Source organism: Rattus norvegicus, chromosome 1 (assembly GCF_036323735.1).
Source record: "Rattus norvegicus strain BN/NHsdMcwi chromosome 1, GRCr8, whole genome shotgun sequence".
NCBI classification, from domain to species: Eukaryota; Metazoa; Chordata; class Mammalia; order Rodentia; family Muridae; genus Rattus; species Rattus norvegicus.
In genome coordinates this window covers 173742340-173764410 of record NC_086019.1, presented here as the reverse complement: position 1 = coordinate 173764410, position 22071 = coordinate 173742340, and the positions used below count along the sequence as shown (strand labels likewise).

The window sequence follows — 22071 nt, the reverse complement described above, 5'->3', positions numbered from 1 at the left end:
AGAAAGGCCCACATTCCTGTGGGTGCACGGCCCTGACAGACCGTCTCTGCTGTAGTAAACTGGACAGGGAGGCCGAGTCTAGACTAGGGTTAGAATTTAGTGTCCACCACAAACGTGCCCACTACCCAAGACCAGTGACTTGGAAACCTCAGAAGGGACAATGAGGCTTAACAGGATTTAACAGCCTCCCCTCCACTCGGGGGTGATGTGAGGCACCGCCTACAGCCAGCACACTCCTTCCAGTTACGAAAACCGCAAATGTTTCCAGACACTGCCAAGTGTCCCCTCAGGAACAAGTGTCCTTACTTGAGAGCATCACAATTGAGAAAGAAGAATAGTTTGACAAACACGAGGTAGGTGTCCATGAGGGGAGACCAGTTTACCAATACACAGTCAAGCTAGAACAAGGGACTGCTTCATCCACAGTAAGAGTTTTAATCTTGGTGACCATGGAAAACCAAATAGAAAACCACAATGTTTATTCTAGCTAAAGAAAATTTGAGAAAACAGACAAGAGGAAAAGGCTTCAGAGGTAACAACAACAATAAAGTCGGTTCTGTAGGTTCCTGAGCTGACACAGCCACCAAGGCTTCCCACAGCTGTGACTCACACACCCAACATGAGGTCACAGCTAACTTCTCGAGGTCGTAACTCCCAAACCCAGTATTTTCAGGAATATCCCTAAACCATGTCCACATGACTGTATGAAACTGAAGATTAGCAAAAACACACACGCAGGCACACACGCACACATGCACGCAGGCATGCACACACTAAACTGGTTTTATTAAACCGGTTCAAAATGTATGATACTCTGGTATGTTTAATTTTGTTATTGAGTCTATCGCATTAAAAAACAGAAACCGAAAATCCCATAGAAAACATTTTAATATCTTAGAAAAATTAGCAAAAAATAAAAAGTGGAGCACATTACATTGTACATGTAGATAAGAATACTTTAAAATTATAAATATTTTGTTCATTCTCAATACAGTAGATTCCAAAACATTTTCAAATGCTTTTCACTCACAATTCCTACAGACAATCTCGCCTCTAGTTGGAGGGAAGGGTTGATTCCAATGAAACACAGACATTCCCGAAGCTTCCTGTCGTTGTTACAGAGATGAGGCAGGGGGTCTACAGGCACTTAGCTGAGAGCACCGTGAGTCTTAGGAGAGGCCCACGAGCATCAGAGCATCGGCCAAATGGGAGTCGCACAGTCCACAGCTGTGCACTCTTACACGCTGTTTAAAAAGGACTTTCACTTCCCAGACACAGTGCTACTGAAGCCGGTGTGGCAACCAGTAACAGACGCTAGACTGCAGACACCTTCTGCATAGCCCATACAGCACTGCAGGAGGGAGCACGCAGCATTCAGGCTCGCAGACCAGACAAGGAGGGCTGTGGCAGCTACGGTCACGCTCTGGTGTGCTTTAAGATAGTCCAGGTTTAAGGAGGGAGGCTGTGCCAGCCTGGACCCAGCAATTCCTTTATCCCAGTCTCTCCCGAACCCCAGGCCCCTGCTTCCGTCCAGACATTTCATGCCACCCAGTACCTTCTTTTCCTCTTCTCTCCAGGGCCACTGGGTCCCTAGGAGATATCATCAAGACAGGGGCACTCTGGTCCCCTTGGTCTGACTCCCAGCAGCACTGGCAAGGAAACACGGTGAGAATGGTCAGACCCAAGCCTACACGCAAGTTATCTGCTAACCAAGAAGGTTCATGACACGGTGATACTTTGCATATAAATCTAAACTGTATGAAGGCAGCTATAAACATTAAATAAAATTACTTTTGTTAAGTATCCCAAAATCTTAAGAAAAATTGTTAAGACTTCCATTGGCAAATGTTTTCCAATCATAAAAGGTAGAGATTAATGAATTCTATCCAGTCCTTATGTAGATCCAGGAACACTGGAATCTATTCTAGACTTGCGCATGTCTAGAATGGCCTCCTTACTGCTTGCTCCAAGGCAAGGCTGGACCGACACTTGGGGTTCTCTGCTCTGCTACTGAATCCCACCTTTTCTGTAACACACAGATCCCCTTCCTGCTCATATGTTAGCCTCTGGGCTGTCCATGGAGTCACTGCTGTTACAGAGCCCAGCGATGTGCTGAGGCTTACCCTCATAAGCACTAGTCTCGGGCTCAGAGCAGGTTATAGCTAAAAGCAGTCCTCAGAGAGAAGCACAGAAACCAAGACCTGTGTCACCCTAGGAGGGGAAGCAGAGAGAGATACAGTCCTAGAGAAAGCCACAGGGTCTGCCATCATCCTGTGACACTTTACATCTGACAGACCCACATACTGTCAGCTTCCACTGTGCCCACGTAACCTCCCAAACTATCCAATCACCATGGATTCCCACAGGCAGCCGGGGACAGAACACCTGAAGAACTAAGAAGAGGCACTGAGGCAGGGTATGTTTTGCTTTGAGGAGAGGGAAAGAAAATGCCATGAGGCGAAAGCCCTGTGTGTGGTGGTCAGGAAAGGAAGTGTCTCAGCTGAAGCTGGGAAGCGTCACCAGCCAGATCCCATCCACAAGGGCAGTGGCTGGTGACCTGTCCATCAGACACCAACACGAAGGCTTGCCGTGTCACTTGACACGAAAAGGCAAGCAGACTGGCCAATCAGTGGAGGGGATGTGCTGCGTGAGGAGACAGCTGACCTCCTGTCCAAGGAGGGGCTGAGACTGGGGGCTGCAAGGGCTGCAGAAGGCGACAGTGAAAGTGGCCCCAGCCACACCCGTGCCTATGTTCTTGCTCAGGAGAGCTGAGACCTCGCTAGAAGGTAAATATGGCATCCTCCTCACAGGGAACCTGCTGGAGTCCTGAGGGGAGACTAGAAGCAGCAAAGCCAGTGTCCCTGTCCCAGGCACGAAGCTCGACTCCTCACTGATGTGACTGACTGGGGTGGCCGCTGGGACAGCTGTCAGTCTGTGGTCTTCTTCTCTTTCCAGCTCTTCTCTCGCTCCTCGAGCTCTGCCTGCGTGAATGCTGCAGGTCCCCAGTTGGTGATCAGGTGAGGGTTCTTGGAACCTAAGTGACAAGCATGCCCTCAGTGCAGGAGCCTGGCCTCTCCACGCCTGTCAGCGCATCAAGACAACAACTTTCCCACCTCCTCTCTAAGGAATACCCCAGAACATCCACCAGCCAAAAGAGCAGCACGATGAGCGCAGGCAGGTTACCTGGGGTCACTTATTAAAGTGGACAAGCTTCTTACCTTGGCTTCAGGGTGACTCTGCTCCCATCCCCTGTAGAGCCCTGGGGTGGCAAATGTATATCCCCACCCAGGCACTGGTAACGTAAGCAGTCAGGCCTACACGGTGCTTTAACCCGAGCCACCTCAAGGAGGAGCTCACGCTTCAGACCCCAAGGCTAGCAGTACAGGTGGACGCCCCTACCCCCAGTTTTATGTGGTGCTATGTGCAGAAGCAAGGGCTTTGTGCCCCTAAGAAAGCTTTGGTTGTTTGTTTAAATAAGTTCAGTCACATAAACACAACAGGAAATAAATTAAAATAGGCGATTTTACATATAAAACTATTACCTGGTTCTATCAAGCGTATTAATCCCTCATGATGGGCCACTTTGTCCTTCCAGCTCTTGGTCGTATTTGTTGCCATCTCTAGCTTCCTTTTGACTCCCTAGGACAAAAGTGGCAGTTTAAGAACCAAGTAGCATGGACTGGCACCTACTGTATACCCATGAGTTATCTCACGAAATGACCAGAATCACTGTAAGGAGGAGCTGTCACTACCCACTGCACCTTAGCAAACTCAGGCTCCAAGCGCTAAGGTGCCTGCCCAAGGTGCAGGAAGCAGGGCTGGAGGCCAAGCCATCTGACTCCAAGGCTTCTCTCACCTCATGCATGCGACAGTGAGGCCTGGGTCAGCTTCCTGCCTCTGCTCCACACCTGCCCTTCCCCAGCTCAGCTCTCTCAGGAGAGCTGCCAGTCCTAACTTCTGAAGGAAGAGCTGTTCTCTCTGCTGACACACACTCGGGACAGCCACAGCCACGGTGGCTAGAATGAGTAGCCCTAGCAGGCTCACATGCTTGAATGCTTGGTCCCCAGTTGGTGGTCTTATTTGGGAAGGATTAGTTCCTCCTTGTGGGGGAGCTGTGTCACTGGGGGTTCCAAAAGACTCAAGCCACTCCAGAGTTTCTCTGCCTTGTGCTCTGAGAAGATGTGGGTGCTCAGCTGTCCCTGCCTCTGCCTTCACTGCCCCAACATGGGCTCTAACCGTGAAACCGTAAGTCCAACTGAATGCTTTCTTTGTAAGTTGCCTTAGTCACAGTGTCTTGACACAGCGACAGAACAGTAACTGGGACAATGGTGTTGAGGAAGCAGCTTCTCATTGACTTCCTCTGGCCTCGAATGTCAGTCACCTCTGCAACCCTGGGCCTCTCCAATGAGGTCTGAGTGAGGAGCTGGGAGCAAGCGACCTCCCTGGTTCTCTACCTCAGGGTGTGGCACTGGGTACTGCTTACACTTGCTGTCCCTGTGTTCTCGGAGTCCATTCTGCAGCGTGGGGACCTCTGTCACAGGGTGTAACTCAATTTCCCCACTCACACTCCTGCATGGTCCCTGAGTGGACAGACGCCTCATCTCTATAGAAAACAAAATAAGACTGACTTCTTTCTTCCTTCTCTTTCCTAAGCAAGATTCTGCCAAGTGAGTGCTGGCGTTCATTTGCTTTTGTTTTGCGGGTTGGGTGCAGAGCCCCGCCCCCGCCCCAGCTGATCTACCCCCAGTTACAGGTGTGTCAGGGCTAAGTCTGGGCCACCTCATACTGCTCCAGGGCCTGCTTCCGCTCCAACTCCAGCTGCTCCAGCTGTGCCATGGCCTCCTGCAGGGCCTGCTCCTTCAGGACACGCTGCTGTTCCAACTCCTGCTTCTCCGCCTCTGTTGTCTGAATGGCCTGCTGCTGTGCCAGGTGCCACTTTTCCAGCTCTGCCCTCTTAGAAGACTCTTCCTCCAGCAGCCTGTAACACAGAGGACACTCGGGGTCAGACCCGCGCCAAGATGGGCAAGCATTTCAGAAGACAATTTCTCAGTCACCTAAGGCCTCCCATCTTTAAAGGAGACTAGGAGCTAAGCAGTGTGTATCAGAAAGCCTGTGATCAGCCCATATGTCCTGCTCTAAGTGTCCTCAGTCTTACATGAAGGACAAAGAAAATTAGCATTAAGGCAATGGCGAGTGTATGCCAAGAACTGAGCCAAGTGTGTTTTCTCTGATGTTTTGCAGAGTGCGCGAAACTGATTGCACTAATGCGCACTCTGCAAAACATCTGAAACATCGGAGAAAAGACAAGTGCAATCAGTAGTCACATCTGAGATGGAGAAGTAAGGCCCAGCGCTTAAGTCATCTACCGGCCAGGGGGTGGGGCCAAGTCCTGTAGCCTGCCTGGTCGCTATGACATTAAAACATCTATTCGTCCAATAAAGATCTAGGACCAACAACAATCTGGGAGATACTAGTCCCTTGTCACAGACGAAGGAATGTGTGCACAGGTGTACTGCGGAGGTCACAGTGGACTTCAATGCCGGTGTGTGATGCCAGATGTTAGCCGCAGTAACAAGCTGGCTTGGATTAGCCAACTGCACTTGTGTTTAAATAAATAAACCAATATACAGCTCAGACCTGCACTCAAGATGCAGGGAGTGTGGTCAGATGCCAACAATGGTCAAGGCACTAGCCTCACAAAGAGCCAAACAGTCAAGTCGCATGGCACATGGCAGCAGGGCCACTCCCACCTGCAGCCCCTGCTCTCTACAGCAGCAGCAAGGGAAGAGGAAAGGACCATGCCACCCCTCCCAGAATCCAAATGCCTGGAGACACACTGAGCCCACCCAGCACTGCGGACAGCCTGATGTGCACTCCTCATTCATCTCTGTCCATTATGCATCTGTGTTCTTTCCCAGTGCTCTTCACAGACAGTGACAGTGCTCAAGTACAGAGGGCAGTAGGCATTCAGAGGGCTGGGCTGCTTCATGCAGCTAGAGAATAGCACAGTAGGGGTCTGAGGGAGGTGGAGCCCCATCCCCCACAGTACAGAACCTACAGCCTGCCCTTGGCAGCAGAGCAGGGTGGAACGAGAACTGAGCTTGGCAAAGCAATTGCTCCCCCTGGAACTCAAAAGCAGCTGGCACAGAACCAGAGACAATGGATAATTTCTCTTCCGGGTGGCAGGGGCGATGGCAGTGCTAACACTCAGTACCTGTGTCTGTGGCATCCTCCCTACGCTCATCCCCCTGGTTCCTGCCACCGTTCAAGACCAGGCCACCTGCCCTCCATGGAATTGGAGAACTACTTAAGAGTGTTCCCATAAATCATCTTGCCTTCCCTCTTCCAAGTCGGTTTCTGTGGTTTGTAAACTGACCTCTGACTAAAGACTTCAGCACTTCCACCCTTCCTGTGTCTAGGCTTCCTCCTTTACAGAGGAGGAATAAGCCAAGTGTGTACACACGCCTGTCATCCTGGCCACTCGGGGTTGAGGCAGGGGAATCAGTTGTGACCTAGACCTTAGGCCTCCACAAGAGCAGCCAGCGCTCTCAGCTGCTGAGCTGTCCTGAGTCCCTCTACTTGTTTTTCTGTTGTTCTCTTGGCCTAACACTATCATCCAACATCTTCCTTAATTCTGCGTGATGTATCTTCCCCATCCGTGAATGAGGTAAGAACAGAAAGCTACATGCAGCTATGCTACATACCAGACCTGCTACATCTACCTTCATCCTCACAGTCCTGAAACCGGCAATCAGCGTCATTTTATGGATAAAAAACTAAGTTTGACATAATGAAATGCTGCTTTAAACTCGAGTACCATGGGAATGAAGTACCCACACCTCACTTAAGAACCCAGATCCTGGCTGCCTTCAAACCCATGAAAATCATCCCAGCAGCCGGCGGGAGGCAGCAGCACACACCACGGCACAACGTGGACCCTTTCAGGCACTCAAGAGCTATTCCCTGGGCCTGTAGCTCAGATGGTAGAGCCCTTGTCCATCTTGTGCAAAGCTCGGGGTTCAATAGCCAGTAACATGGTACATGTCTGTAACCAGGCATGAAGATCGGGAGTTCAGGGTCATCCTCAACTACACAGCATTTTCCTACTGAGGACAGCCTTTCTCGCACAGTGATAAGCTGGCCGAGGTGGTGCACACCTTCAATCCCACTACTCGGGAGTCAGAGGCAGGTGGACCAGGTCTGTAGAGTGAGTTCCAGGGCAGTCAAGGCTACACAGAAAAACCCTGTCTTGAAAAACCAAAAATAAAAATAGCACTAGTTACCCCGGCACTTACCAGCTCAGCTGTGGATACTGCCCTAGCTGGGAATGCAGACACAAATAAGACCTAAACTTGGTTGTCTGGTTGAACTTCTGAGACGGGTCTTATATAAACGGAGCAAGTGGCCTCAAACTCGCAGTAATCCTCCTGCCTCTGTCTCCTAAGTGCTGGAATTAGAGGCATGCACTACCATGTGTAGCCTGAAGTTTGGCTATTAATGTATAATTGAAGATTATCTGATAAGAAATTCAGAAGAAAACTTTTAGCATTTTATTGGAAAGTTCTGGAAGCTAAGTCATGAGCTATCTCATTATAACTTTACTCACTAAAGGTTTAGAATTGAGCCAGACATGGTGGTGCACGCCTTTAGTCCCAGCACTGAGGAGGCAGAGGCAGGTGGATCTCTGAGTTCGGACCAGCCTGGTCTACAGAGCAAGTTCCAGGCCATCTGGGGTTACATAGTGAGATTCTGTCTTAAAAGTAAAGATCGACCTTAGTTTGGTGACATAAAAACTTACAGCCTTTTAGCCGACCCTTCTTCCAGTCCCACTCCTTTGTATCCCAGGGTGCAGGCTCTGTTAGCCTCACCTCAGTTCCTGTTCCTTCAAAGTGTGGTAAGTCACTTCCTGCTCTTGCCACCACGCCATGCCTTCCCAGCAATTACAGACTCCCCTCTGGAACCACAAGCCACAGTAAAGCCCCCTTCCCCTAGGTGTTTTTATCATTATCAAAGCAAGAGAAAAGTCACCACTGCAGAAAGCATCATTTACCCCACACACAGGAGAGCTGGTACTTCAGTGAAGTTCAGAGTTACCCGGTCTTCTGAGACTTAATCTCTGCCGTGTTATATCCAATTTCCCTCAAGACTGCTGAAACCCCATGCCTTCCCCAGATTCTGTGCATTAGAGTAATCTATAAACTCCCGACTATAAATCTGTGGCTCAAAATATGTCTAGTGTCACTCAGAGTGCCACTCTCTGGAAGTGACATGGGATTTGCACCTTCTCCTGAATGACCTACTAATGCCACTGTCAACAGCACCGTTGGCAGCTCCAAGTAGCTGGCTGGGGCAGAGGGCAAGCCTGTGGAGTGGCTTCTTTTCTCCCACCTTCACGTGGGTCCCGTGGACTGGACCTGGGTTGCCAGGCTTATGCAGCAAGCGGCTTTACCCACTGAGTCATCTTGATGGCCCCAAATCATTTATTTTTCAAATGATACATTAGATGTCCTTTAGTCACGTGTGTTTGGGTGTGGCTGCATGCTGAGGCGCACATGTGGAAATTACACAGGTTGGCTCTCTCCTTCCACCATGTGGATCTCGGGGATCAAACTCAGGTCATAGAGCTTGACCTTTGCCCACTGAGCCATCTCACCAGCTCCATCACTTTTGGTAAAGTATACAACTACAGGAGACTCCTTTTCCAGTTTATTTTCCATTTTTAATATTTAAATTATTATCATGTGCATGTGTGTGTGATGTGTGTGATACGGCATGCGTGTGGAGGTCAGGGGGCAATCCCGTGAGTCAGTTTCCTCCTCCATCTTTACATGGGTGGCAGCAATAGAACTAGGGACATCAGGCTTGCACAGCGTCAAGCATCTTAGCATCTTTTACCTGGTGAGTCACCTCAGGTCCTTTCCTTTTCTTCCCAGGTTTAAACAGCATCTTTTGCTTCTCTCTATGAGAATTGGCAGCTATACAAATTCTACATGGGGCAGGTGCTACAGCTCAAGGCCCAGGTACATCTGTAAACCTCCCACAAGGCATCAGGAGAAGTAGAGGGTTAAACCATGACAGCTCCTCAGCCCTCTGGCATCCTCCCTGATGTTACAAAGCCCAGAGCAGGGGCTGGTGAAATGGCTCAGCGGTTAGCACAGGCTGCTCTTCCAGAGGACCAGGGTTCAATTCCCAGCACCCACATGGCAGCTCACACCAGCCTGTAACTCTAGTTCCAGGGATCTAATACCCTCACACAGATGTACACGCACTAAAAAAGAAAAAAATTCAAATAAAAAATTTCCTCTGAGAATGTATCATAAATTATAAACTGGGATTTAAAAGTTCAGGGTGTGGGGGAAATCTAGTTCCAAAACTTTAGAACTTGGGATTACATGTAATAGATATTGAAGAAATGGTGCCAATCCCACACAATCAAACAGAGAGTACATACTCCCTTCCAATCCACCAAACTCTGCTGCAGCCTGACCCAAGGTAGGCCTGCCTCTGCGGCAAGGCCACTCAGGTCAAACTCAAGTTTCCACTAAAGCTGATCGGCTGACAGACGCTCTGGAATAGAATGAAGGGCATCCCGGCAAACACAGCCACCAGACTGTTCTCAGTACAAGGCCCTTAGACCCCCAAGCAAAGGTTTCTGTAGCCCAGGATCACGAGAACCACCCCTGCCAGCCCACTCTCCCAGGCTAGACAGCACACAGCTCAGGCTCCCTTTCTAACAGCGGGCTGAGCCAGCAAGGCCCACGAGGGAGCTGCAAACCGATGTGCACCTGGCCTGAAGCTTGCGCACAGTCTCTTCATCCTGCCGGGCCTGCCTCTCGTCCTCCAGTGCCTCCTGCAGCTTTAGGTACATGTCTTCCAGCTCCCGAACTCGCTGCAGATACTGCTCCAGTTCAGAGGACTTCTGGGCAACCTGCTCCTCCATTTGCTGTCTGATCTGGAGGGATGAGAGGAGTGTGGTTTTGCTTAAATTGGGGTGACCGTCCCCAGGGCGAGGTTCCCACCGCACCTCTGCCTTTCAGCTAAGGGTGTAGGAAAAGGAATGTACAAACAGCATCCGTACTAGGAATCCAAGAAAATGAACTGCGAGCCAGCACTCACTCCCTCTGTGTGCTGTCCTTTTACTGTATATTTGTATTCAAGTCTAGAAAAAGTGTAACTTCTCTTTAGATTCTTTTCTGTCTTAAAGTCAGAAACCTCTTTTCAGATCTTAAGAAGAATGAACCTTTGCCCAGGCAGAGCAGCTTATGAGCTGCAGGCCCTACAGCCTCTACTCCTTCCCCACCCCTGGGCGCCAGTATACTCAACAAGTGCATGGCTTTCCCCTCTGGATTGAAGAGGCTTTAATCCCTGTCTTCAAAAACACAAAGACAGGGCTGGGGTTCAGCTTACTGGTAGAGTGTTTACTTCACATGTGTGCCCAGTACCCTGACACACACTGTCACACATTGGTGTACTTCTCTGCACCTTAGAATTATGTCACTAGCGTTAGCTCCCTGTGTCTGTGAGTCCTGAGAGCTCACAGAATAACCTGTGCAGGGAGCACACACCAATCACAATCACACTAGTGCTCAGAGAGACAGCAGGGAGGGAGGGCAGCTGGACATCACATACATCACATGCGCCTTCCTGAACACACGCAGGAACCTTGCCTCTAAGAACAAGTGACTAACACCAGATCGCGTTCAGACGCAGGGCCCAGCACAGCAGCACTCCATGAGAGACCTGTGCTCCGGTAACTGCCTAGCTCCAGAAAGCAACTGGACCTTGGTGTGGTCTGAACAGCAAACGGAGCTCAGAGCTGTGTTCACCTTGCTCATTACGGAGGAGAAATGCTGTGTGTTGAGGTGTCCTCTCAAACAGCTAGTGACTGCCCATACTACAAAGCTTTTGAGAATGAAAAGGTCCTGGTTGCCCCAGGATGACAGAGACATCTCAAAGCAAATGAGGACATGTAACCATGCTGACTAAGCACTCCTCACCCCACCACACACAATTCTGCTTTAGGGGTGTGGCAAACAAGGTGCCCATCCTCTTCCTCCACCTCTCAAATACACAGAAGATGCTTAAAGAATAGTCACAAACAAGCGCACGACTCCCCAGTCGCCACCACAAGGCACAGCAAAGCCAGGGTGAGGTAGCAGCCAGGCCTTCCTGAGCTGATCGGCCATTCTGACTTACCAGCTTCTCCCGCTCCAACTCTGTGCTGAACCTGGTCTGTAGCTCTACCTGAGTCTGCAGGCGCTTCTTTTCCTCGTCTGCGGCACGAGATGCTGCTTCCTCCAGTTTCTAATCAATCAATCAATCAACCAATCAATCAGAAACCCATTCCCAAAAAAAGCAAAACTGTTACAGTGGAAGAGAAAGTCTTGCTTAAGCATGTAACAAAACCATACGCTCAATAAAACAGAACTAAGTCAAAGCCGTGAGACACACTGGAATTCCATCCAGTCTGCCCAGTCAGCATATAAAACAAATCAGGTATGAATGCTTGAGTATAAACACTGTACACAGAGAATCTGAGGAGGCCACTGAAACATAACCATGTGCAACTACGCTCACACAGTTTGACCAAGTTCCGGAGCTTTCTATACAGTGCTGTCTCCTAGCACGCTATTCCTTACGTCTGTAACCAGAGTTCAGCTTCCAGGTAGGTGACACTGACAGCTTCCTCAGCACCCACACCCATCCTCAACCCCTCCAAGACCAACTGGTTTCAAAAAAACAAAACATATTAAACTCTGCAGGCCATGCCATCGCATATTCATCTAGGAAAACTCTGGAGTTGAGACTGTAGCTGTGCAGTAGGGTGCCTGCCTAGCAAGCCACGAGGCCCCACAGTTGATCCCCTCCACCCTCAAAGCAAATCACAAACAAACAAAAACACAGAAAACAACAACAAAAGATAATCAACTGGACCTTAGGACACAGACACTGGGGCATTTCAGGCACTCCCTCCCCTCCCCCAGGCAAGAAGGAGTGCTCCTGGCAGATGAAAATGAGACAAGGGCGCCCTCTGTCCTCTGCTCACAGCTCAGTTTACAGTAAGGGAGGAGCAGCTGCTGGGTTTTCATGAAGCTTCCCCAGGGTGGGGTCAAGGGCACTGGCAGGCAGAGAAGACAGGTCTGACCACCCTGGTCTCAACTCACTTGGGCAAAAGGTCCATGGAGAGAAGGAAGTAAAAGTGACAGAGGCTGTGCCCTCTGCTTGGTGGCAGAGGATCTTAAAGCAGGACTGTGGATGGCTCCAAGTCTGTGCTGCTGACTCCACCCAAGCTCACGAAACTTGCAATCCTCCTGCTTCAGCCTTCCAAGTGCTGGGGTTGTAGGTCTGTGCCATCACACACCCAGCCTTCCAGGGAAGTTTTGCTCAAGGAGAAAAGCAGGCTCTGCAGCCCTCACCGAACCTAACTTTGTTATGTGAGGCGTACAAACTAGATTCGGGCAGGGATTAGGAGTAGCCCCACCAGGAAGCAGCCAACCAGATTAGTTGAGCCTGACAGAAGCAGGAAGGTCTGGCTAGGCAGAGCCCTCTTTAAGACTGGCCTTGAGAGGAATGGCTCTGAAGTTAACCTCAGACTGTAAGCATTCCTAGGGTTCTGCAGAAAACATTATCAACCATCCAGAAACCAGTGAACTCTGGCAGGCAGTCAGGGGTGAGTGCACTGAAAGTGTACAGTAATAGGGAGGGGAGGGGAGCCTGCGGAGGGAGGGTCATTCCAGGCGACTGTGGCTGTGCACAGCCCAGCTTGCAGCCCTGAGGAGCAGACTGAAGGCCTCAAGGGTCCAGGAAATAGTCCAGCCAAGTCACTAAATAAATAACCACACAATGACAAGCTTCGGGTAGGGGCATCAGGATCAGTATCCATGGTTCCCACACCACCTTATCTTCTAAAAACATCCAGTTTTCAACTAAAAAAAGAGTATGAGAAACAGGAAAGTGTAACCCCTATGTGGGAAAACAGTCAACAGGCACTGCCTTTGAAGCAGCCCAGGAGGCATATCTACAAAGCCATTACAGTAAATATACTATAAAGAATGAAAGGAAGTCATGGTTAAAGACATAATGGAAGGAATAGCAAAATCCCACACGTGGAGAAAGCATATAGATAAAGAGGCTCCTTTAAGAGCCAAGTGGAGATTGCTGAGCTGTAATGTTCAAGAACTGACTGAAAAGTCCTCTAGAGGGCCGGGTAGAGCAAGAGGACAGTATGCACAGCATTAGGAGGCCAGGACGTGGTATGCCGAGCACGCCTATGATTCCTAACGTGGAGGCTGGAAACGGAAAGATCAGAAGTTCAAGGCCAACATCCCTAAGTAGAGCGCTGAAGGCTAGCCTGGGCTACAAGATCTTATTTCAAAAAATAATCAACCGGAGGGGCTCAACGGTCTACTTGGGCTACTACAAGACCTGCACTAAAGAGATACACAGAAATTATACCATCAGAAGGACAGAAAACCAAGCAAAATAAACAGCTCCAGAGAATCTAGGCACTTTTATACACAATATTCTGTTCAACAACATATGGAACAACTAAGAAGGGAAGAAAAATACTTGAAGAAATACACTGGGACTAGAGAGATGGCTCAGTGGTTAAGAGCACTGGCTTTTCTTCCAGAGATCCTGAGTTCAATTCCCAGCAACCACATGGTGGCTCACAACCATCTGTCATGGGATCTGATGCCCTCTTTCTGGTGTGTCTGAAGACAGCTACAGTGTACCTATATATAATACATAAATAAATCTTTAAAATAAAAAGAGACATTTAAAAATCTACACTGAAAATTTATCCAACTTAATGGAAAACCAAACCTTGGTCCACGTTCTATAAATTCTAAATAGGTGAAAATCAAAGGCAGCCAAACATGGTGGCCTCAGCTTTAATCCCAGGCAGAGGAAGCAGATCTGAGTTAGAGGCCAGCCTGGTCTATACAACACAGTTTGAGCCAGCCAGACTACATATTGAGGCCCTGAATTAAAAACAAGGACAGCAGCAGCCACACCTCCACAGTAAAAACCACAAAACGACGTTGAGAGCAGCTAAAAAAAAAGGACCTCCAGCTAACACCACAGCGAGTTAGTTCCCTTCAGAAACACATGACTCGCCATAGACAAAATACAGTTAATAAACTGAAACACGGATGTCTGGCGCGGCAGCTGACTGCTGAGCCTCCTGTAGCAGAGTGAACAGCACTGTCCAAGATGGCTCTTCCACAAGCCCAGCCCTCCTCCCTACAGATGTGGTTCAGCTTCTGCTTCTCGGTTCTACTTGTGTGTATCCCACAGGCATAGCCATGGTTCCAGTCTAAGCCCTTTAGCACCATCTTGAAGAGGACAGCTCTGAGCTTTACTCTACAAACACAGCTTGCTGGCCCCAGGGCTGGACACTTCCTGAGAACTCAGCTCACCAAACCGCTCTAACCTAGCGTGCATGAAGCCAAGATCCCGAAGCTGCGTGTGGCCTGCGTACTGAAGTGCTCCCTTGCTGTCCCGAGCCCACCTTCCGCACACTCTCCAGCTCCTGCTGCTTGTTTTCATTGGCCGCTTGGAGCTCCTTCATCTGCCGCTCCAGCTCCTCCTGCTCTGCCAGCAGCTTCCTTCGGAGCTCTTTCCGACGCTGGCGGGCTTCCTTGTGTGGTGGGGGGCTGCCCAGCTTCAACAGATGGATGGTAGAATGGATGGCTATAAGGAAAAGGAGAAAGAAGGGACTCATAGTCATAGATCTGAACTGGAATAATATCGAACACCACACGGGGTGAGATGTTGCCAGTGAGCGGGGGCTCAGCCGGAGTGGCATCGTCTTCTCCAGCTCCCACATGAGAAAGACGTGCAGTAAAGTCTTCCGAGTCCAGGTCCACAGCTGTGCACCTGTGCTCACGGACACTCCACACTGCCCTCAACCCTGCTGTCTATGGTTACCAAGTGCTGATACCACATACCTGGCTTTCCTACTCCCCGAAAAGCTAAAAAAGGACAGGCAAGATGAATCAGTGTGTAAAGACGCTAGCTTCGCAAACCTGGACCAGTTTAGTCCTTGGGGCCCACACATGAGACAAAGCATGAGTGCCCATACACACACACCATAGGCATACATACACATATCAACAGTTTTTAAATGCCAAATAAAATTAAGACACACTAAGGGCAGAGAATCAAAGTTCTTAGCATCTGGTGTGCAGTCTATTACACTGATTCTGCCCTCAGCTATGTCTATGAAACAACTTCCCTCCCTATATGTGAATACATATCACAGTAGTCACCATTTACTGAAAATCTACATATAGCATAGCACGCAGAGACTTCATAAGACATTACATTTCATATAAAATCTCATTTCTTTTTCTGCTTTTTAAAAAATTTGTCTTATGTATATGAGTGGTTTGCCTGCATGTGTATATGTGCACCATGTGTGTATCTGATCCCCGAGAAAGTCAATGGAGGGTGTCAAATCCCCTGGGACTGGCGTTAAGGATGGTTGTGAACCATCAGGTAGGTACTGAACATCGAACCCTGGTCCTTTAGAGGAGCAGCCAGTGCTCTTAATCACTGAGCCATCACTCTAGCCCCTTTTCTGATTTGACTCTAACTGAAGTTGACCTGAAACCTATTATGTAGTGCAGACTGGCTGTGAACCAACTGCAATCTACTGCCTCTGCCTCCTGGGTGGTGGGATCACAGGTATGACCTACCACACCTGGCTCTCGGTGTTTTCAACCACTTAAATTTAATTTCTTGGTTAACTAATACCTATTGTTCAAATTCAAGAAGCATGAACAGACATTCAGGAAAGTCTGCCTACTTTTATCCTCCAAGCTTTGGGTTTCCTGTCCATCAACAACTAATGCTAACAGGTTCTTATGTTTCTTCTAAGATACTTTAAGCAAATGAGTAAGGTTATATCATCCACTTCCTTTTAAATGCTAACACGACGCTCTCTCCTCAAGTTATTGGTTTCTTGAGTTACAAAACCACTCCATAAATCCCTTTTCCGTCTTGTGCATGACCAAAATCTCAACATTTGCTAACATTTTTCATTCACCTAAAGGAAAATCCCATACTTTCAAGAGTAAGGGCAGTAAGACCTAAAATAGAGTTTTATCCCCACAAAGTCAGAATGCAAATAAATTGGCCAATTTTTTTTTTTTAACTTTTAAAAAGGGAACTTGTTCCTTGGTTTTCTTTCACATGTGGCAATAGGCACAACATAAGGAAACAAACTGTGCCAGTGTCTTAGGCGAGGTTTGAAAACACAAAGTTGGAGCACTGACAGTTTGGTTTGGTTTGGTTTGGTTTGGTTAGGTTTGGTTTGGTTTGGTTTGGTTAGGCAGGGTCTAAAGTAGCAAGGGCTGGCTTGGCACTTTGTGTAGAGCGCTCCTGTTTCTTCTGTCTCCCTCCCACATGCTGGGATTGAAAGCCTGTGCCCATGCCCATCTTCTGCTCCCTGTTGTGGAAAATAATAAAAAAATGTCTTACCCTGAATCCATTCTTGTTTCTTCTTCTTATCCGAGGCACTGATTTCAAAGGTCTTATCAAAGCATTTTATTAGAAAAAGACATTTCTTTCCATCTTTGTCAGGCAGAGACTAAAACAGAAACCATGATTATTAGTTCTCTAAAATCTTCTTTTTTGTTTGTGTTAGATTATTTAAAAAGCAGCTGGGGGGAGAGAAAGGGAAGAGAGAGAGGCTGGGTCTAACCTTAGGTGGGGTCATGTTTACTCATGACAAGGTGGCATCTTTGTCACCCACATACTTGGATGCCAAAAGGTCCAGAGGAAGATCGGATGTGGCCTCTTGTGGGGGTGGAAATGACTTCCATAGTCCTCAGGGACACTTCAAAGTGTAGTCCATCAGCAGGAAACTACCATTTTGTTTATGGAGACAGGGTCTCACAATGTTGACTAGGAGGATCCTGAACTCACAACCCTTCAGCCCCAGCCTCCTAAATACTGGGATTTGTAAGGCATGTGTCACACCACACCTGGCCTAGTTTTCTTCTTAAGTATTTCAATTAATTTCTTTTTTTTTTTTTTTTCCCGGAGCTGGGGACCGAACCCAGGGCCTTGTGCTTGCTAGGCAAGCGCTCTACCACTGAGCTAAATCCCCAACCCTTCAATTAATTTCTTAACTATATAAATCTAACTGAAATTCAATGCCAATGAAAAACACGCACAGATGCAAATGTCTGATTACTAATGCTGTCCCCAGGCAGGCAGCCTCATGAGTGGTTACAATGATCCCTGGCTGAAATGCCATATCTACACGAGCTACAACATGGGGTGAGGACAAGAGGACCCCTTTGCTTGCACTCTAGCAATTGAGTGTGCCCCTGTAGGAGGAACCCTAGAAGGAACACTCCCATAACTGTTATAGGAGGACACTGACTGCTAGGCTTTTCCTACACCTGAGGTGTTACCGCTGGTGCCCTGTGGTCCTTTACGAGTAAAATGGCAGAGCTCATGAAAATCCTGTAGATCTCAGTTCAGCTGAGCACGAGCAAGCCACACAGTATTAATATAGCTTTATACCATTCTATAGTTTGAGTGCGAATCCCCATATTTTAAATGTTATTCAACAACACCGAGACACTAGTGGTGGCTACTGTACAAATCAAATCTAAAAAACAAAAAATAAATTTTTTGAGACAGTGTCTTGCCACACAGCCCTGGCTAAGCAGAGCAGGCAATCTCCAGCCTCCTGAGTGCTGGGATTACAGATATGTGTCACCTTGCCCTACAAAATTTACATTCTTGAGGACTCTGCATCGTTACAGAATTTACAGCTATAAAATATATCACTCAAGGCAGGCATGGAGGTTCACACTTGTGGTCTCTAGTACTGTGTAGAAAGAGGCAAAAGGATGAAGAGTTCAAGGCTATAGCAAGTCTAAAGCCACTCAGAGGAGAGCCTGTCCTCATAAAGAAATACATCCTTTCTTTTACAAGAGGAGTGCAGTAGCACACGCCGGTAATCCCTAGACCTGGGATAGACACGGCAGGAAGGTAAGGATTTCAAGGCCAGCCTTGACTACAGAGTGATACTATGTGAGACCCTATTGTACCAAAAAGATCAATTTTCTTCTCTTTTTCTTCTCCAGATCTTTAGTCTATTGATAATTTCTAATATCATCTCACTGCAATTTCTTTTGCCTTTTTAATGACTTGATTTTACTCACTAATTCCTTAAATACAAATCTTTCAGATTTAATCTTTATACTTTATTCACAAGCATAAGACAGAAAATAAATTCATATTAGGTACACATCTTGTCAGCTCTCTTTAATTTTCGGTTTTAGAATACTATATTTTGAAAATTTCCACTTGTGGATTATTTGCAGGTTTAGTCTAGAAGAGTGAGGCTGGGAAAACCCATGGACAGCAGGGAGCAGCAGAGGGCGGCAGAGGGCAAGCATACAGAGAGGCCACACCCACTCACCTCCACACAGCAGTTTTCATCCAACATGATGTCTCCTTTCTTATCTTTCAGATCCTCGCTCACATAGTAGGAAATTATGTTGGGTTTTAATACAAACCAGCGCTCAGTCCAGTTTTTCCGTTTGTGGCCTTTCTTCATCATGTAACCCTATGGCAGGTTAAACCAAATGTCACCTGTGTGCTTTTATGTGCAAGAGCTCACAATCCTTTGACTGTATGATTTACGCCATTATCTGACACCTGGTCCAAAATATACAAATGTCAATGGTTCTCACTTGTGTGGACAATGAACCAGAGTCTCTGAGAATCTGTGATCCAGAGACATGATCCCCAGTGAAATCCACATAACCACACACAAAGGTTTACATATAAATTTAGACATTTCAGAGTCTCTGCAAGTGACATACAGATAACAGAACCTTTGGTATTAATTAATAGTGAATTTTCCCACATTGCCTTACCTTTTAAGACATTTATTGAAATATTTACAGGTGAAGAGAAATGTTTGGGATGCTCACTCAGCAAAGGAGACATAAAGGTGTGTGGACAGAGACAGCACACACACATCCTTGGGATACCAGATCCCTATGCAATCTCCAGCCTCCTGAGTGCTAACTCCTGAGTTAGGCCTTAATTAATGCTTACTGACGGAAAAAAGGACAGGGACAATAATCACCTACTGAACAAAGAAAGTGATATGTATGGAAAACTAAAAGCAGATTATTTCACATAATGTAAGACTGTGTGTGTGTGTGTGTGTGTGTGTGTGTGTGTGTGTGTATACATGCTTGCAGCGGGTGCCTATCTTAATCCCAGCAGGCAGACTGAGGCCACCCTGGTCTATACAATGAGTTTTAAGCCAGCTAGGGTGAGAGCCTGTCTCAAGACAGACAGACGTTCTATTTAGTAAGTATTTAGTTTCCTACATGTATATCAGACACTGTTGGGTGCTGAGGAAAAAATAGTCACTATAATAAATACAACTTTGCTATATGAATAGAGATGTAGCTCAGCTGTGAAGCACTTGGCTCAAATGCATAATACCTTGGTTTAATCCTCAATATCCCAGCAGGGTGGGGCAAATCCTGAAACTCTAATAACAGAGAAAACAGAAAACTTTATTTTTGTTGTAAATCATTTAAAGAGTGTAAGTGACTTATGGAGAGGGAAGGAAGCTATTTGGTTTCAAACATCAGATTCTAGAGACGAGGGAGAGTGTTATGGCCCTCTTACCTGTTTCAATACATCTAAAATAAGCTCATTGAAGACCTCATTAATGGCCATAGACACTGTCTGACGATCCATGCCCTTGCTAAACTGTCCATTTCCAATTAGTTCAATAAGTTCCCAGGCAGACAGGCCATCTTTATTGTCATCAAAGTTTATTTTGTAATGTTCAAATTGCTCTTGTTGCCAACCTCCTCCCATAGCTTCTGTAAGTTTCTTAAGTAGGTATTCGATCTGTATGGAAAAAAAAATTTAGTTATTTCCTTTTAAAATTTTTTGTTAGTTTTTTCTTTTTTTGAGGAAATTATGTCGGGTTTTAATAATTTCTCTGTATAGCCCTAGCTACAATGGAACTTGCTCTGCAGACCAGGCTAGCCTTGAACACAGAGATCCCCAGCCTCTGACTCCTAAGTACTGGGATTGAAGATATTCTCCACCATCACCTAGCTAATCATTTCTTATTTTTAACATAGGTATCCATTTGTATTATTCACCCTAGTGGGTTTAACTCAGAATGTATTCTTTTTTTTTTTTTTTTTTTTTGGTTCTTTTTTTCGGAGCTGGGGACCGAACCCAGGGCCTTGTGCTTCCTAGGTAAGCGCTCTACCACTGAGCTAAATCCCCAGCCCCCAGAATGTATTCTTTATGCTTCCAAAAAGCACTTGTTTTAAAAAGGAAAATCTGCCTTTGCTAGGGAAAGCTGTGCACATGAAACAGCAATGGCTGCTGTCTGCTGGTGTATTCTGAATCAAACTGGACAGCCCGCACTTGTACGAGTATGGAGCCAAGGGAAGCTGCAACACGCCACACACAAACAAATTACTGTCACCTCTTTTGGGGAAAATACTATACCAAGAACATCAATCTTTTCTTCCTCCTGTTTTGATTTGTCTGGTTATACTGACACAAGGTCTCATATAGTCCAGACTGGTCTCAAACTTACTATATGTGGCCAAGTATGACCTTGAACTGATTCTCCTGACCCCACCTCCCGTGTACTGAATTACTGATGCATACACAACTAGCACCCAGCTCTGCACGCGAATCTCACTAAACATTAGTGTTAAATCAAAGAAACATCTCAAGTGCACACATTATCCCCTAATTTACAGATTTGCTGTGTAAACCAGCTACTTCTTTCTGTTGTCTCCATCCACTAGAACACTGATGTTATAAATATGACTGGACTCCCAGTATGAATCAGAAAGGCTTACTAAATCCTGAAACAGCAGACATTATGTAGGAAAATATTGGAGGGTGGGGGGTGAGGCAGTATGCTGAATAAGTAGACGGCATTGCTTATGTTCAGCAACCCCCAGTGTGATAATTCTCAAACACTGCCATTCATCTCTGCCTTTCCAATGTCTCCCCTCTATCTGATACATCTCAAGAGCATGCTCAGAGTACACACTGATGGGTCTGACCATGACAATTTCATATGTGCACATCATCCGCTTTGCAAATATTTACCCCACCTCTTGTCCTCTGATCCCCTCCCCTCGCTGCTGACTTCAGCTGGTGTAAAACCATCCACAAAACCCCCCACCCGTATTCCATGTCCTTATCACTTACATCAAACCCACTCAGTAACAAAGTGCTCTGACAATATTCCTGAGATCAATGGTTTTTCACTATGAATTAAGCCAGCATTTTTGTGATGGAATGAAAACATTCTACTTCAATCACAACAGGGCCAGAGACAGTTTTATACGGTTTCTGTGTACGTGCATTTGTTTGTGCTGGGTCAAATTATAAAATGCTTATCTTCCTATAACATTGAAATGGAAAATAAATATTTAGTTGGGTGTCATGACATACTTAATCACAACACTTGGGAGACTAAAGCACAGCTCTTTCAGGCCAGCCAGGGCTACATAGTGAAACTCTGCTCAAAAAATTAAAAAACATAAAAAAGAAAAAGAAATAAATAATAATAAATAAATAAAAATAGAAACCCATAGGAGAGAGAAAGAAAGTACTGTTTCTCCGGATGGTTCACAAACGTGGTCCTCCTCCGTCTGAAAGCTTCCGGCCCCACACTTGGCATCTCTGTAGGTCATGCTGCGGTTTAACAAGACCCCAGGTGTCCTCACCAACCAACCCTACAGCAGGCACTGTATTCCCTGCCTCCTCTCCTTGTCACTGCATCAGTGTGCTGTGTTCCATGTTCTAATCCCCATTTGCTTTTCCACCCTTTTCTGAATTCTTCACAGGTGCCCCATCTATCTTTGAACTCCAGGAGCTCCTCGGGGGACCTCAAGTACAGCAGGACTCAGCTGACCCCTAAAACGAATGAGCTAAGATCCAACCTCCTCATCTGTGAAGTGAGGATAATAATACTCATCACATAGAGAGACAGAAAAAGACACAGAGAGAACAGTCAGCACAAAGCCGCCC

At 46.9% G+C, this 22071-nt stretch overlaps 1 protein-coding gene across 3 annotated transcripts in view; it reads right to left on the bottom strand.

Annotated features, from left to right (window-relative positions):
- Nucleotides 1–870: 870 nt before the first annotated feature.
- Nucleotides 871–22071, bottom strand: part of Swap70 (switching B-cell complex subunit SWAP70) — a 61203-nt gene continuing 40002 nt past the window's right edge. Inside the window, exons 4-12 of one of the 3 annotated variants that reach the window (XM_063285799.1) lie at nt 19681–19908; nt 18449–18595; nt 16489–16597; nt 14516–14697; nt 11197–11304; nt 9786–9952; nt 4780–4978; nt 3543–3639; nt 871–3034 (exon numbers count right to left, since the gene is read on the bottom strand). In XM_063285799.1, the coding sequence (XP_063141869.1) occupies nt 2928–3034; nt 3543–3639; nt 4780–4978; nt 9786–9952; nt 11197–11304; nt 14516–14697; nt 16489–16597; nt 18449–18595; nt 19681–19908 (1344 nt within the window). In that variant the 3' untranslated portion in view covers nt 871–2927. The remainder of the gene's footprint in view (nt 3035–3542; nt 3640–4779; nt 4979–9785; nt 9953–11196; nt 11305–14515; nt 14698–16488; nt 16598–18448; nt 18596–19680; nt 19909–22071) is intronic. The other 2 variants (NM_001106288.1, XM_017588986.3) reach the window with 2 other exon arrangements.